The sequence below is a fragment of the Chaetodon auriga genome, chromosome 20 (genome assembly GCF_051107435.1).
Source record: "Chaetodon auriga isolate fChaAug3 chromosome 20, fChaAug3.hap1, whole genome shotgun sequence".
NCBI classification, from domain to species: Eukaryota; Metazoa; Chordata; class Actinopteri; order Chaetodontiformes; family Chaetodontidae; genus Chaetodon; species Chaetodon auriga.
In genome coordinates this window covers 12416719-12432483 of record NC_135093.1, presented here as the reverse complement: position 1 = coordinate 12432483, position 15765 = coordinate 12416719, and the positions used below count along the sequence as shown (strand labels likewise).

Here is a 15765-nt window from a genome sequence, read left to right as displayed (position 1 = left end):
ACAGTGCAAACGTAAACAAAGACAAGCTCTCCGTCCCAGATAAACCCCTATTACAGATATGAACTGCTGTTTTCACTGGGGACACAGAGTTGCTGGTTCATTTGAATGCCACGGCTCTCCTCCATCGCAGCTGCATGGCGGCTGTATCCATGGCAGCGGGATAAACCTGCCTGAGCGTCCGTCCCGCCAGCAGCCATCGTCCGCTCTCCTTTGCGTTTTCTGGGCCGTTTTGCGCATCTTTAAGTGCGCTGTTGTGTGTCGGTGCAGCCCTGTGAGCCAGGTTGGGCCTCACTCTGAAGCTTTGGGGCAATTTGCGGTGACTGCTGCGACTTCCGTGTTTGCCAGTTCACGCCTGGGTAAGTGATGCGGACTGCTGAGTTGAAGTAAATGGATTGACAGGAGCGGGGCATCACCTTCCTCTCTCCTGTCTCACGTTTCAGCGCCAACATTAGGCCTTAGCATCTCCATAAAGCAGCCATGGGCAGCTCGCCTTGCCCCCGAGACTGCTTGTCCATACTGACTGAGCTGTGCAGTGCAGTTTAAGAACATTATCCCCCTTTAATCCACTTTGCCTTCTGCTGCATGCAGGTGGACAGACTGTCAGATGGAGCAGGGTGGCACTCTCAAACACCCGCTCCCATATTTATTTGCGCTTTTATTTTGGAAACACCCATCTCATGCTGAACCTTGATGCTGGATTTCACCTGTTGTTTATTAAGTATCCTTAATTATCTACTGATTACTTTGTAATTAGCAGAGTCTTCTTCTCAGACATGGACGACCCCGATATACGACAACAGAAGCTGGACAACCAGGTAAAGAAACAAGGATTGGTAGCGTTTGACGTAATTTACGTATGAATTAGCACAGATATGTTTTGGCGTGATTTGATTGAAATGCACTTCAGATGACTTGAAATGAGATGTCACTTTCAAGCCGATAGAGTGGATTTTGGCCCTTTTCCTCTACCAAAGCATATATATAGGATGGTGATCACAGCCTGTGCTGACAGCGGATGGATGGCAGCCTATTCATTGGTTAACAAGTGGTTAAAAGTGAGCCAGAGAAAGAAATAAAGCTTTCCTGAGTCTCATGAGGTCATGGCTACCTGTGAGAACCACCTGCTGTGTGAAGCCACAGCTCATCTGTGGCACAGAGGTGTTTACTCTTTACAGGATGTGAGCTGCTGCCGGTGAAGTAATACAGAAATATCTTAACCCAGCATGATCAGCGCAATAATATCTGCACCAATCAGTAGCAGAAGCACTAATACTAATAGCAGCTGTGGAAACCTAATAGTACAAATCCTAAATGAATACTAATAGTTGTAGAAGTAGTAAACACAGTTCAATCCACAAAGGACAATCACTATCTAGAACTTAATAAAATACTACAGCCAATATAAATTGTTACAGATACATATCTCAATTATCTGGTTCCTTTCTTTGTTAAATAATAGAATAAAATGATGGCTCATAATACCCATGGTGTTTAGCTTATGGTCAACTGAGTTTAGTTGGCATTATATGCATTTAAAAAGCAGTAATACCTTCAAATGTGATGAAATGTCCAAATGTAATATAAGCACTGAAAGTGGAAAGATCACGCACTGACAGTAAGAAAATTTCCCATTAAGAACAGTTTTTCACCAGTTTTTGTTATATTTAAATGACTATAAAGAGATGAGAAGCACTAATTTCTGTGTAGTTGTATTCATTGTATGAACTTTGTGTGTCGATGTACGTGAACAGTTTGAATTTTACGGCCTAATACTCAATTTTCCCACAGCGAATCCTTTTGATGAAAAAGCAGCAAAAGAAGAGGGCTGATTCCCAAATGGTGGTAGCCAATCGGGATGCTCGCCAAAAGAACAGGAAGCACAAAGCTGCACGCTCTGATGAAACGCCACTGTTGATCAGCCAATCCCTGAGCAGCACTTCCCTGAGTGGTTAGTACTAGAATAACTGAACTGAAGACTGTTTTTATAGAAAATGTATGGTGGAGTTATGTTCAGTTTCCTAAATATTATTAAATACAAGTTCTTTTTGTGTGTTTTTCCTGGAGATCAAGTTGAACATGCCCATGATAACCCATTGGATGAGATCACACTGGGCGAATATGACATGACAGCGAGCACGACGTTAGATGAGATGTCTTCAGAGAAGCCTGCTACTCCCAAGAAAATGAACTTGGAGATTGACAAAGAGCCTGAGGCGAAGGAAGAGGTGGAGAACGACCTCCAGGTGGAAGAAAAAAAGACAAAGAAGAAAGACCTGAAAAAAGACAAAGCCAAACGTGAGAATATGCGGAGAATTTTATTCTAACGTGAATGTGTCACTGTGGATGTTCTGTGTTCTCATGCACGCTAATTAAGGCTTTGCTCTAATAAATGATTGCTTTTTCAGAGATGGAACAGAATGACGAGACGGAGAAGGAAAAAGACAAAGAGAAAAAGGAGAAAAAAACTAAGAAGAAAGACAAAGTGAAAGAATCTGAGGAGCCACAGAAAGCAAACAAGACGACCAAACAAGAGCGCAAAAGTAAAATCAGTATTCAGTTCATCATCCGTCAGTGGAAAAAACATTTTCACCGACTCACCGTCAAGATTTAAAATTAATCCAGCATTTCAGTTTGTGCATATAATTCTATATTTAAGAACTTTACTACATGTAAGTGTTTCCTCTTTTGCAGAGAAGCACTTACCAGAGGCTTCAACCCAGGAGGCAGAGCCAGTGGTGGAGGAGGCAAGTCCAAAGAGGAACAAACGGGATGAAAGTGAAGATGAAGAGGACGACGGGTCCAAGAAGCCCGTGCCTCAGTCACCGAAGAGGAAAAAACAGCTCGACACATGTGAGCGATAATCTGGTCGGTGTCGTGATGAACGATACTGAAAGGTTGTTGCGAAGCATAATATCGTGTGTCATCTCCACAGCCAGGTGCCAAATCAGTGATGAGAGCAAAGACGAGGACCTCCAGGAAAAGGAGAAGAAGGAGAAAAAGACAAACAAAGCAGAGAAAACTACACCGAGCCTGGCTTCCCTTAACTCCAACTACAGGGAGGGTTCATCCTCAGGCAGTGACTCGAATGACAGAGTGGGACATCACGAGCTGTTTGGTGTACAAAAAGCAGACTTATTTTGATTCGTCACAGACAGCATTGAAGGAATGACCGGTGGTGAAACCTTTGTCGCTCTGTCTCGTTTCAGTCAACATCTCCAATGTCGGTGGAGGATCTGGAGAAGTTTGCCCTGCGTCCGGCCCCCAGAGACGTGACCATCCAGTGTAGGGTCACCAGGGACAGGAGAGGCATGGAGAAGGGCATTTACCCGACGTACTACCTCCACATGGAGAAGGAGGATGGCAAGAGGGTTGGTGCTTCTGCAACATTCGGATCCAGTCTTCATAATGTGCTTCTGTTTTTTTGAGTTTTTTTTCTATGTTCTCCTCACTGTCTGTTGTTTTTTCATTGTGCCATCACCAAGGTGTTTCTAATGGCGGGCAGAAAGCGGAAGAAGTGCAAAACATCCAACTATCTCATCTCCACTGACCCCACAAATCTGTCCAGAGACACAAACTGCTACATAGGAAAACTAAGGTATGAGTCTGGTTTATTTCTGCCAAAGCCAAATCATTTTGGTCTGATTCAGTTTTGTGACAATGAACTTTAAGGCTCCAATTTTTAGTCAATTCTCTATCTTTTATCTACTTTCAAAATTCCTTAGATAATAATCAAAATGCATTGTCCTCACGACAAACAAGTGGCTCTGCAGCCTGGGCTTTAGTAAAAGCTGCATTCCATTTAGTTGTCCCAGTCTCAGGGCTCTGGGTTTGAGTGCGCTGTGGTAAAGGCAACTGGTGAGCCCACATGGAACAGAGCTATTGTTAATGTTATCAGTCACACCTGTGCTTCTCCTGTCACGCCACGTAAAAATGTCTGCTGTGAATAGGCTCTATGAATGAAAGTGTTGCTGTAATTAAAATAATTAAATTGCTTTCTAGATTTCTATTTTAAATCAAAGCACTGGATTCACAGGTTTAACTTACATTTGTAATTGGGACAAACCTGACATTTTCATTTCCCACAGAAGATTTCAAATCACATCCCTGACTCACTTGTTTCAGGTCCAACGTTCTGGGTACAAAGTTCACCGTCTATGATGGAGGTGAAAACCCAGAGAAAAAGCCTTTCATCAAGGAGTGTGAGTCCGTGCGGCAAGAGCTGGCAGCAATTTGCTACGTGAGTCTGAACTTACTCTGTACTCTCAGCACCCACTGAACACGGCATATCAAGAGATAAGAACCTCTCATACAACTGGCTTTCATGTTCCAGGAGACCAATGTGCTGGGATTCAAGGGTCCCAGGAAAATGACAGTGATCATCCCCGGCATGCTGGAGAACGACGAGAGAGTGTCCATTCGTCCCAAAAACGTAAATTTAAAGAATAATCCTCACTTCCTAAAACTTGTAAGGATGTCAGTTAAGTGTGGAATATGCCAGAGGAAGTGACATTTTTTGCCTCATGATAGGAGCTTGAGACTCTACTGGTGCGTCATGCAAACAGCAACACAGACAAACTGGTGACGCTGGTGAACAAATCCCCGAGCTGGAATGAGCAGACCCAGTCGTACGTGCTTAACTTCCACGGACGCGTCACCCAGGCCTCCGTCAAGAACTTCCAGATCATCCACCCTGACAACGGTAAGATGTGTCTCTCTCCTTCTATTACTGAACATCACAAAAACGGCTCAGTTTTATTTAGCAGGTCAACCTCATCTATCACCTCTCTTCTCTTCCTCTCTGCCCCCCCCACCCCCACCCCCCCCCACCCCCCGCTGATGTCTTTTGCAGAGGATTACATAGTGATGCAGTTTGGCCGTGTGGCAGAGGACGTCTTCTCCATGGATTACAGTTTCCCCATGTGTGCCCTGCAAGCCTTTGCCATCACCCTGTCCTCCTTTGATGGCAAACTGGCCTGTGAGTGACCCATGCTGGTGTGCCTCAGGTTCTTAATTAGATCCCTGACACTTACAGTTTAAGCTAAAATAATACCCAGAATTTGCCACAGGGTCATTTTTCATGTTTTGTAACCTGGTGCATTCTATGCACCAAATATGGGGGAAAAAAATGCCACAGATTTAGACTTGTTTTATAGGTCCAGTATTATTTTACCACTGATTTTATATTGAGGTGGAATCAAAGTTAGTACAAGCTAAATCAACGGTCTCTCTTTTTCTATTTGCCAGATGTGTAAAGAACTCATGCAATTAAAATATTGAAGGCAACTGTGTAAACACGACCGGTGAAATATTAAATGATGATGATACAAGGTGCGCATGTCTGTGACTGGTTCTTTATTTGAAACAGAAAGGTGCCACTGCTGCACGCACTTCAGCGTCTTCACTTCTTATCTTAATCTCAGTAGATTTTTCCAAAAACTCAACCTGACACTTTATGTTTCTGCAATCATGCCCTCACATCTTCAGCAGTCAGATTACAAGCTGCTTCCCCCCCCAGAGGTCGTATCTCTGGCTGCTTTATCACACAGAAGGAAACATTTTTATCAAAGTACTAAAAAAAGTGAGAAAAACACTCGTATCAGATGTCACGAAAATGCAAAAAGTTCCTGCTGTTGCACGATATAAAGTTTTATTGCTGATCTCAAGCACGTTCTCACTGCTTCACATGGGGGGACAGAAAGTCTACGAGGTCTCCACAAATAAAAATAGTGCTCTGATGTACTCTGTGGTAAAGTGTGTTGATCAGAAGTGTACAGATATTTTTGATAACCAAAAAAAAAAAACAAAAACTGAAACCTCTGTCATCACATGGACACAACTACCTGTGTGCTAACATGCTGTTTACTTGCTCCCTGTTCAAGTGTGTATTGCCATCTTATATTTGAAGCTTTGCTCATACTTGCTGCTGCACAACAAGCAATGAAGCTGACAGGTGTCGCCCCGCTGGAGCACAAATTACTATTCTAGTTTTAGTATAAATCATGTTACATCCTAATCAGACTGAAAACAAGCAGTGTGTGTGCCACTTCGGTTGAACGAAACTGAGTGTCGCTGACGATGACTTCCTCTTGATCTGTTACAGATTACTTCATGCACCGCTGTATGTACCACCAAACACAGTGAGACACAGACACCCTGCCTGTAAGTTAGAATGTTTACAGTCTGTCAGTGGTAATGCTTTTAGAATAAGGGTACAGATCATGTGCTTGAGTAATGGTGAACAAACGCGTGACTTAACATTAACGTTAACAGTATTTCAGGACCATGCATTAAAAACAAAAACTCATCTTCCATCCACTGTGTTGGAAATGTCAAATGTCAATGTCAAAAATACCATTCTATTATATTAATGGTTTACCAGTCTATTGCATATTATATCCAAGGGTGGGAGTGTCCAAGAGCGTGCACCATACAGTTCGCACAGCACAGCAGGATTTGTGTTTTCTGACTGCAGAAAAGTTGGGACACTGTGAAAAAAGTGAATCATTTGCAAACTGTTTTAACAACAGCAGCATTATGAAACGTTCCTGAGCCCATGCAGTAATATCCTCCACACAATCATGTGCTCACAAAGCGGTGAACCTCGCTCCATCCTCGCTTGTAAACAACTCGGCACACTATCGCCTGTCACCAGTGAACCTGTTCACTTCTGGACATGCACCTGAGTTCACTGTGAAGGGTGAGAGATTAACAGGTCTGGTCAGGGGAAGCAAATAAAGACAATCTAATGAAAAGACCAGCCAAAGTGTGACCTGAGGCTCAAGCCTTACCCCTTTCACACAATTAAATTTACAACTGCTCTCTTAAAAAAGCACATCCTCTCCCACCGTGATGTGGGTGATAGCGATCAGTGTGAAAAGACTCACTGAATCCTCCCTCTCTCAGTCTGCACTCGGGGCAGCGTGACTTAAACGAGAACAGGAAGCACAAAGCTGCACGGGACTGAGGTGATGTCCGGGCTGTCTGGTGTGATGGATCGGTGCTCTCTGCTGGGGCTGAAGCTGACGGTGCTGTTTCTGCTCACGTCCACCAGCACTGTGTGTCTGCACGGACATCCCACCACAGGTTATGTCTCTGCCAGTACTTATGATTTTTAAAAATGTGATTAAAAACTCGCGTCTATCCACAGAAAAAGTATATAAAAATGCTCATCAGTGTTGCTTGGATTGTACTTCATGTTCTTTCTTGGGACAAACCTTTGACCTTGTTGGAAAAAAGTTTTCTAATTAAAAATAGGAAAGCCTTTTATCAATGTTTTTCATACTAATAACTAGAGCTGAAGAGTTGATGGCTTATTTTAAGGTGAAGAAAACCTATAACAATGTGTTCATTAAGGTTTTTTCAGTTTACAATAAACCTTAAAGTGATTTTAATGGAAGAGATGGATCACAAAATAACCAGACATCTGTGTAAAAATGACTTACACAAATCAAGCGGGCACTTGCCAAAATTCAAATCTTATGATATACTTAAGACACTCTCAGTTTGGAATGTGCCCACATTGCTGCTCTTGTGTATTTCTCCCACATCTCCACCTCCCACTGAATCTGCTTTAAGAGGGAGTTTGAACAGAAACAATTACAGTGACCAATAATGCTCTCAATCTACATATAGACGAGAGTATTTTTTAAAGTTTGTTGTAAATATTTGTTTTAGATCTGGACCACAATCTTCTCTGTGTGAACGATTACCTGTTCACCATCAACTGCTCCCTGCGCATCGCACCACCGGAGAACCGCTCAGACAACAGCAGCTCCTACTGGCTCACTTTCACTGAAACATATGAACTGTGAGGCCCTGTTTCACTGGCATGCATTCATCACGGATGACCCTAAATGTCGTATTGACGGGTCGTTTCATCAGTGCTTTCCTCCTCTTCTCATTGTGCAGAGAGAAGTTCATGTGCATGCTGACAAACACCAACGGGGTTTACTTGTGTTCTGTTAAAAAGTCCGATCTGCCGCCTGATGAGGATGACTATTCAGAGCCCTTTTCGGATACAGACTCCTTTGAGATCTCGCTGTGTCACGACCAAAATGGTGCGTCTGAAACCTGTGAGGTGCTGGATGAAAAGTATGATCCTGTGGCAAACAGTAAGGAGCACACTGGTCTGTTCTCATAGCACACAGAACCCGTTCATATGTGTTCAGACAGACTTTGAAAACCTCCCTTCGGTGTGTGTTTGTCTTCACTGTCTCCTCTCATTAGTCAAACCAAACGCACCGTGCTGCCTCACGGTCAGCCACAACTCTAATCAACACCACTTCACCTGGAAAAGTACTTATGAAGAGTACAGTCCGTTCACCGCTCTGATGGACAACCTGAAGTATCAGCTCCATTATTACAAGAGAGGAGACAAACATAATGTGAGAGTCAGTAATAAACAATGGGCTTCAGTGCAGCCCACCTCTTTCCTTTTGAGCCTCTAGTTTCATTCCATCCTGTTTATTTCTTTCAGGTGACATCGCACGACATTAACATCAACAGTTTGAACTTTTCTGTGGATGATGAAAAACTTGTGCCTGACGCCGAGTACGCTGCCAGAGTGCGGTCCAGTCCTAATCTGGCTTTTTACAAGGGACACTGGAGCGACTGGTCCTCTGAAGTCCACTGGAAGACAGACTCAGCTGTGATTGGTAAGTTTCCCCCAAACGGTCGGCTGAGAATGGGTTCCTTTGATCCACTTTCTCCTCCTGTATGTCCACACAGATATCACATCGAACACATTTGTGCCTGGACTGGGCAAGGTGTTCATCCCCCTGTGTGTGATGGTGCCGCTCATCTTCCTTCTGTGCTACGCTCCAGTTAAGAAGTGAGGTCCTACTCCTGCTTTTCTCTCAGCAAATGCCAAACCACAGTGTAGCAAATGGCATTTCCTAAAACCTAAATACTATCTTTATATTCCCCACGCTTACAGGTGGAGGCAAAGTGCCTTCATCCCTACTCCAGCACCCTATTTCCACACCCTGTACAGTGACTGCCAGGGAGATTTCAAGGTAAGGTGAACTTAAAATACTGACAATTATCACAGGAGACTGTCCCTAAACATGACTGTGATTACAGAGCTGGGTGGTTACACAAGAAAAAACCGCAGGCATGCTGAAGGCAGAGGAAACACTCCACATCGACATACTGACCAAGTGTGCAGATATCCAGGAGGCGGAGTGTCAGCCCCACTTCCACCACCTGTCAACGGAGGGCAGCGCGTACAAAAACATAGCTGACCCGGGCTGCGATGATGCCTCTCTCCTGGGCATCCCGTACGCCGTGAGCACCATGGCTCCGCCGTCGGCTCCACGGAGCTCACTCAAGAGTCTGACCCACAGCTCACAGGCCAGCAGCCCTGCTGAGGGAGACTCGGGGTGTTGGCTCTGCAGCCACACGTCTCTGGAGAAGGACCCTCCCTTTTACTGCAACGAGTACTGCACCCTGAGCACCTTCCAGCAGACTGGTCCGTTCACAGCTGAGCACCACCGGGGCCAGTCGACAAAATCCTGCCCCACAGGGATGATCACAGTGGAAGCCGTCAATGACTGCTGAACTTCAAATAATGTTGGGCCTTGAAGTTCAGCGACACACATATACACGGGGAAATGTAATGCTTCATAAACAACTCTCCTACTGCATCGAGCGAAAGATAAGTGCACCAAATTCCTCACTTTTGTGTCACAGTACAGAGGTTTTTGGCTCTTATGTTGCTATTTAGGGACCACTTCGATTTGTTAAATGTTCCACAGCAGAATGCATAATGTAGATTATCTAAAATATTAATTGCGTAACCATTGGCTTGCATTAAAGGAGTTCTCCGTGTAAGGGCGACTTGAAATTCATTTTGTCTGATTTTTCATGACTAAATAGTTTGCTTTTCTGAGTTTGAACTTTGTTTATACTTTATTCATTTAATAAAGAAAATACCAACCTTTTGTAGAAAGTTTTATTTACGCCAACACATACATGAACAAAGCACCATATAACCTTAAAGTCTGATACAGAAGTAAGCCTACCTGCCTCAGTCATCATGGCCACTTTTATTTATTCCATAGCAAACACTCTGAATAACAAAAAGACAGCCAAGGCAGCAGATTCTATCATATATTACAGCATGCTGAATAGAAAACCTGGGAAAGAGAATTAGACAGAGCCATCTAGAGACACTAGTGAGATACAACAGTATAAAAGTGCCATTCATTATACAGCAGTTGAAATACTGACAATGAAATAAGCTAATTTTACATTAAATTTATGGAAAATAAAGGGGGAAAACATAAAGGAATAGACCCTGTGAAAGAGCAAAATAAAACAAAGACATTTTCTTCCTTGAACAGTGATGACAGCCAGCTTGCATGGAGTTGATGAAACTGGTACCGAGCTGTGTCCCTTGCACCACATAAGACAATTAATGTTTAAAAAGAAATGACCGGGGTGCTGAAGCACCCATCCCCTCCCAGCATTATGCGCCAACTGGCAGTTAAGAACGAAAACTGATAGGTCAAAGGAGAACGGATGGCACAGAATGTGTGGAGTTTAAATAGAAGTCTTTAAGCAAGTCCTGATGTGAGAGGAGCACATTCATTGAGAGACTGAGCGGGGAGGTGATTCTTGTTAAACCCATTCCTTCTGCCACAGCGGAGCGAGTCTTCGCCCTTACGAGGGGGAGAATTTTTTGGCTTGTGCTCGAACTCTTTTTTCATATTCTACTCTGTTTTGGCTGGAAAGGGGTTGAAAAAATAGCAGTTATCACGGTGCTCTGACCACCTATTCAAATCAGATACACTGTGTAAGAGAAATGAAATAATATTTTGACCAATATGACAAAATTAGGAAAGGTAGGAATCCTCAGAGTCCCCTAAAAGCTCTGTATTTTTATCTAGTGTACACAAATTAAAAATAAAAGCTTTAGACAGACACACTGTGTAACTGCTTACCAGTGGGAAGTTAAACTCGCTCAGAACATTTCACCAACAGGCACCTCAACAAAATAGCTTACAGGTATCACATTTCCTTTCTTGACATTTTGTTTTTTTATTAGATTAAGAAGTAAATGTAGCAAAACTCGCCGCCTGCGCTGCGCACACACAACGCAAATATTTCAGCGATCACTTGTTGTTGGGCTGACGGTGGCTGGTTGAAAATTTTTAAATATGGCCAAACCTTAATCAATACCTGTTTGGAAACATGTGGACATCAGCTTTTTCAAGGCCAGAGGAGAATGGGCCTCAAGCATAAAGTTTCTACCTCAACGTTTAGTGCTGTTGCACTTGTCCTCCATTGTATCCATACTGTGCTTGAAAATGTCAATAGCACTTTACTGCAAGTACAACTCATCAGTTTCAACCTTGAACCAGGTTTTGCAACTGTTTCTAAGATATCAATACTTTTGCCTTTTTCAGAAAGTTCTAGTGATAGAGCATTTCAGCATCATGTCTGAAAAGATGAAAGACCGAAGCCAATGTCACTCACCAGTAGATTGTGTAAGCCTCTGCTTGGGCTGGATCCTGGATATTTGGTTCATTTAGGAGTTCCTGGATACCTAATAAGATCTGTAGGATGAATGAACCAATGAGATGGATTTCAAGATCAGCAATTCATCTGTGTGCCTAATTCCCAGCAGAATCAATAAAAATGAAGTCATTCGCTAACTTATTTCAAAATAAAATGTTTTTTTTCTTTCAAGCTGTATAATTCAAAAACTATACCAAGATTACTCCAACATTTCTGTGGCCACTTACAAATTTACACATACAGAATGAAACCAAAGAAAGAAGAAGAAAAAAAAGCTTTTGGAGAAGCCCTGTAAATGTAAATGAGGTGCGTTCAGCCATCCAAACCTGCTTTATTGTGATGGCTGGTCTCCAGTCCTTGTCCTCCTCTAGAATAGATAGGCATACTGTGCCTGATGGATACACATTTGGATGAAAGAGTGGAGGCTCAAATTTACCTGAAACACACACAAGGGCACTTGAGTCTCAGATCCATTACAAATGTCAGACACAATGAACAAATTCCCCAAATGTCACTGGGCTTTTTCACAGCATCAACTGAACTGTCCCACTAATGGAACTTGCAGCAGCTCCTGTTGTTCACGCAAGCAATGGCTTAATGTTATTTTAATGTGACATTCAGACAACAGCACCCCTGTTGCTGCATATTACAAACACCGTACATCACTGTGGCCCGACGCTGTAAGTGACCCCCAGCAGTAATGTAATGTTTTAGTTCACACAATAGGCCGGTATTGTACTCCAAGGAAAATGTTATGTTTAAGCAGTTGAATTGTCACAACCGGTTTAGTGCCATGGCTGCATCATCTCTTAAAATAACTACTGGCAAATGCTGTACAATGCTGTAAAGAGTCAAGGATGTGTGTGAATGAGTGTGTGAGTGAGTGAGTGTGACTGGTTGGGGCCACCAATTAACATCCAATTCACATCGTATGAATGGCAATAGAGGGTTAAATTAAAACAATTCCTTACAATGAATGTCAAGGCCCAGAGTGGCATGCAGCTGAGAGACGGTCCGTTGCTTTTAGTTCAGCTTCAACAACCTTTGCAGTGTTTAGAAGTCATTAACAAGCCTTTACACACAAAAGGATGATGTGAGAGAAATCGGTGTTTGCTACTGCTGTGATGGTCCAACGCAGGTTATCCTAACAATTGGAACCAAGGTGTCAAGCAGGTCTGACAGTGCTCAGCTTTAGTGAGAGTGCTTGAACACAGGTTACCATTTCAATTACAGCGTTACAGCCGGAGTCAAGATAGAACTTATGCCTGGTAATGCAAAATGCGCTCAAAAGGAAGACGTGTGGTGTGCACCTGACTTTATATTCCATATGAGCTGCTTTTCTGTGTAGTGTTCGTTGAGAGTCCATCCTAGTGACTGAATAATGCAGATAGATTTCTACAAGCATAGCAACAGTGTGTGTAGTACTAACAACAACAGTTGTGTTTATACTGAACATGGATCACATGCAGTAACTCACATTTTGGAGGTGAAGAAGGATAGTCATCCTTGAACAACATGCGCAGTTTAAAGAGGCCTCCTTCCCACGGAGTCTGAGGAGATGCACGAGGAGATGTTAGATTAGGTTTTTAACAGAAAGTCATGTCATATTCACACAAGCTTCCACCAAAAATGACTCTCAAAACCTTGATGCCAATTTTAAAAAGGCAGGTTTTATCACTCATCACTGTTAAAGCTGTCAAAACAAATTCTCAGGTTTTCACAACTGTTCTGGTCCCTGAAAAACTACCTACTGTATGCTGGCCCCATAGGACATGCAAGACATACATCTATGGTTTTAATTCATAATATAAATTCTTCAAAACCATATTTTGCATCTGTTACAGAAATGTTTGTCTTATCAAACTCTGTGCTCTGTTTAGCAGTGGTTGCTCTGTAAAAGCAATAAGATATACTGTACGCAAACAGACTATGAAACATCACGTTACCCCTTTCTTGCCAGGAATAGCACATTCCCAATTCATGAGATTCATGGTTCCATCTGGATTTTTTGTTGGTACAGCAACAAATCCCTGAAAAATTGAATAGGACAGCAAACAGTTAAGATAAGTTAACAGTTAAAAGATCAGTGTTTACTAGAGGACTTAAAACTGCATAGCGAAAGCTCAAACAGACCCTCACAGTGAATCCATAGTAGATGCATCTCATAAGACAGTACTTACAAAAGGATGGTCCTTCCGCCATGCCTTGCGCTCCTGGGCAAGCCGGCTCAATGCTATGCCTGACATGATTAGCGGACTCCTGTAAAGACAGAAAATGTCAAGTCAATTACATGAAACCATGCCCACCATCAGGTCTGACTTGACAGTGTGGACTGTTTTTAAAGCTGAAATGATTAGTCAATTATGTCATTCATAAAGCAAAAAAGCCAAGGAGGATGTACCTTTATTTGTCTATTTTATATCACTCTAAACAAAACATCTTTGGATTTCGGACTACTGCTCCGACAAACAATTTTAAAAATGGCATGTTCGGCTATAGAGTATTCTTTCCTCTATTTTCAGACACACTGTGAACAAAATTAGAGATAATAATAATAATGGAGAAGAACATTCTGATTAATTGATAACTAAATGGCAGCCCTGGCAGTTCCTGTGACTCTCAGCGCAATACGATGTAACCTCCTGCATCATGTTAAGTGGTCTAAGCAATGATGCTACTACATGACACAGAGCAGGCTTCATGTTGTTACAGAGAAACATGACTTTGGTTGAGTTACCACAGATTTGAGCTGATGAGAGTTTGCCAGAAACAAGGCTTGATTCTTTGATCGTAGTAGTGTGAATACACTACACTATCTTCTGTGTAGTAATACATAGTGATATTACAATACTAAAAGTTGAAAACTTCTAATAGAGTATACAATGATCAGCTACAGTTGCCTGTGTGCATAGCAGAGGACTTCCTACATACATTTTAATATACAAGAGTAAATTAAATCTCTCTTCACTAGATGGATGTGTATTAGTGCATTACATCGCGTAGATACAATTATGGTTAAACATTACTCAACCTATCCATGGCGCATCATGAAAGATTGTAAGTCTGCACTTGTACTAGTTTAACTATTGGCAGATGTAGCAAAGATCACAGCGACGACAGCCCAAAGCTAATTAAAAACTCTAATTAAGACCCTCCATTGGAATGTCTAGTGATCTCTGTAGCAACGATGCTTTGGAGGTAATATCAACAAGGCAAAGCTACAAAATAGAATATACTCGCAATAACTAGGAGCTGCCCACGCAGTGCTTACTAACTTCAGAGCAACGGAGTTTTACTCTAACTAGATTTTATGACCAGCTTAGGTCGTAATGTTAACCTGTTTTCATCAGGCTTACAGTAATGTGCTTAAAAGTATAGTTTGAGCCGACATGCCTGACAAGCTAACGGTTCTAGCAAAGTAAACGTTAGCCAGTGTGCGATAGAGGTCTATAAAAAACGCGTCTCCTACTCTTTCGGTATGTGCCTGGTGTTAAATCAGAGGGCCTGGGGAAACTGAACCCTTAACGATTTATTTGTTTCATGTTCGTTGAGCTTTACTGTAAGCTTGCTGTCAACGCAAACGTCCACAAACTATCAAAGCAATTTCATTAGCAAGCTAGCCGGTTAGCTTGGTAAGCTAACTCATGTGCGCCAGAATCGTGCTATATCTTAACAGGCGCTGGCGCTGTTAGCGTCTGACACGGCCTGATGCAGCACAAAAATGCGCAATTGCACTTGATTTGGACACAATTTTGGATGACAGAAAAGTGGTCACTACCTCTCTTTTAACGCTTAATAATATCTAATCTAGCTTGACAAGCAGGGATGCAAACTATTCAACAGGAATAACCCATATCATAATCCATTAAAGAATAGGGACAAAGAACGCCAGAGCTAAAAGGCGCACATTTCTGCTTTACCAAACTAGCGAAAATGGCGCAAACTGAAGCGGGTAAAATGTCACAATACACGACAAAATTAACATGTTCCTTAATTAAGGAAAGGCTCCTACCTTTCAGTATGGCTGCACTTGCTCTGGTAAATAAGGGAAATGTATTAATCGGGCTCAAATCCCGTTAAACCTTGCAAAGTTTCCCTCCTGAAAAACCCACCGATACGTCTCAAGCCAGACACAGAAAAAGCAAAGCGAAACAATAATCTGTCCTTCACTTCCGTCTTTGCTTAAATACCCCTAGGAAGCTTAGGCTGCGCGTTTGTCTTCGAACTCTATGTGTTGTTGACTGT

At 42.5% G+C, this 15765-nt stretch overlaps 3 protein-coding genes across 4 annotated transcripts; 2 read left to right on the top strand and 1 right to left on the bottom strand.

Annotated features, from left to right (window-relative positions):
* Positions 1 to 599: 599 nt before the first annotated feature.
* On the top strand, positions 600 to 5331 carry LOC143339061 (tubby protein homolog). 2 transcript variants are annotated; one of them, XM_076760061.1, is made up of 12 exons: positions 600 to 815; positions 1789 to 1948; positions 2065 to 2295; positions 2406 to 2540; positions 2692 to 2850; positions 2933 to 3093; positions 3207 to 3368; positions 3483 to 3595; positions 4123 to 4237; positions 4331 to 4429; positions 4528 to 4699; positions 4850 to 5331. In XM_076760061.1, exons 1-12 carry the CDS (start codon positions 774 to 776, stop codon positions 4981 to 4983), a joined length of 1683 nt encoding a protein of 560 aa, XP_076616176.1. In that variant the 5' UTR covers positions 600 to 773; the 3' UTR covers positions 4984 to 5331. The 2 variants fall into 2 exon arrangements, with proteins under 2 accessions (XP_076616176.1, XP_076616175.1); XM_076760060.1 differs by having other exon boundaries at positions 2933 to 3117.
* A 1592-nt stretch (positions 5332 to 6923) lies between these two features.
* Positions 6924 to 9928, top strand: LOC143339397 (interleukin-21 receptor). The gene is made up of 8 exons (XM_076760595.1): positions 6924 to 7083; positions 7675 to 7807; positions 7909 to 8111; positions 8227 to 8384; positions 8477 to 8654; positions 8728 to 8830; positions 8936 to 9014; positions 9082 to 9928. The coding sequence occupies exons 1-8, from the start codon at positions 6969 to 6971 to the stop codon at positions 9556 to 9558; spliced, it is 1446 nt and encodes a 481-aa protein (XP_076616710.1). The 5' UTR covers positions 6924 to 6968; the 3' UTR covers positions 9559 to 9928.
* An 8-nt stretch (positions 9929 to 9936) lies between these two features.
* On the bottom strand, positions 9937 to 15681 carry ube2ib (ubiquitin-conjugating enzyme E2Ib). Its single transcript, XM_076760597.1, has 7 exons — positions 15533 to 15681; positions 13701 to 13779; positions 13467 to 13550; positions 12998 to 13070; positions 11847 to 11956; positions 11479 to 11558; positions 9937 to 10726 (listed from the first exon to the last, which is right to left on the bottom strand). Exons 2-7 carry the CDS (start codon positions 13764 to 13766, stop codon positions 10663 to 10665), a joined length of 477 nt encoding a protein of 158 aa, XP_076616712.1. The 5' UTR covers positions 13767 to 13779; positions 15533 to 15681; the 3' UTR covers positions 9937 to 10662.
* Between the last annotated feature and the right edge of the window lie 84 nt (positions 15682 to 15765).

What these genes read in the sequence shown, in the direction of transcription:
- LOC143339061 (XM_076760060.1), top strand. Translation starts at nt 774, where the DNA reads ATGGACGACCCCGATATACGACAACAGAAGCTGGACAACCAG. An exon ending in GAGCAGCACTTCCCTGAGTG is followed by an intron (nt 1,949 to 2,064) that starts GTTAGTACTAGA and finishes TTTTTCCTGGAG; the next exon opens with ATCAAGTTGAACATGCCCAT. An exon ending in GAAAAAACAGCTCGACACAT is followed by an intron (nt 2,851 to 2,932) that starts GTGAGCGATAAT and finishes TCATCTCCACAG; the next exon opens with CCAGGTGCCAAATCAGTGAT.
- LOC143339397 (XM_076760595.1), top strand. Translation starts at nt 6,969, where the DNA reads ATGTCCGGGCTGTCTGGTGTGATGGATCGGTGCTCTCTGCTGGGGCTG. An exon ending in GACAGACTCAGCTGTGATTG is followed by an intron (nt 8,655 to 8,727) that starts GTAAGTTTCCCC and finishes ATGTCCACACAG; the next exon opens with ATATCACATCGAACACATTT. An exon ending in ACTGCCAGGGAGATTTCAAG is followed by an intron (nt 9,015 to 9,081) that starts GTAAGGTGAACT and finishes CTGTGATTACAG; the next exon opens with AGCTGGGTGGTTACACAAGA.
- ube2ib (XM_076760597.1), bottom strand. Translation starts at nt 13,766, where the DNA reads ATGTCAGGCATAGCATTGAGCCGGCTTGCCCAGGAGCGCAAGGCATGG. An exon ending in CAGCCATCACAATAAAGCAG is followed by an intron (nt 11,559 to 11,846) that starts GTTTGGATGGCT and finishes TTCATCCTACAG; the next exon opens with ATCTTATTAGGTATCCAGGA. An exon ending in GAGGCTTACACAATCTACTG is followed by an intron (nt 10,727 to 11,478) that starts GTGAGTGACATT and finishes ACCCCTTTCCAG; the next exon opens with CCAAAACAGAGTAGAATATG.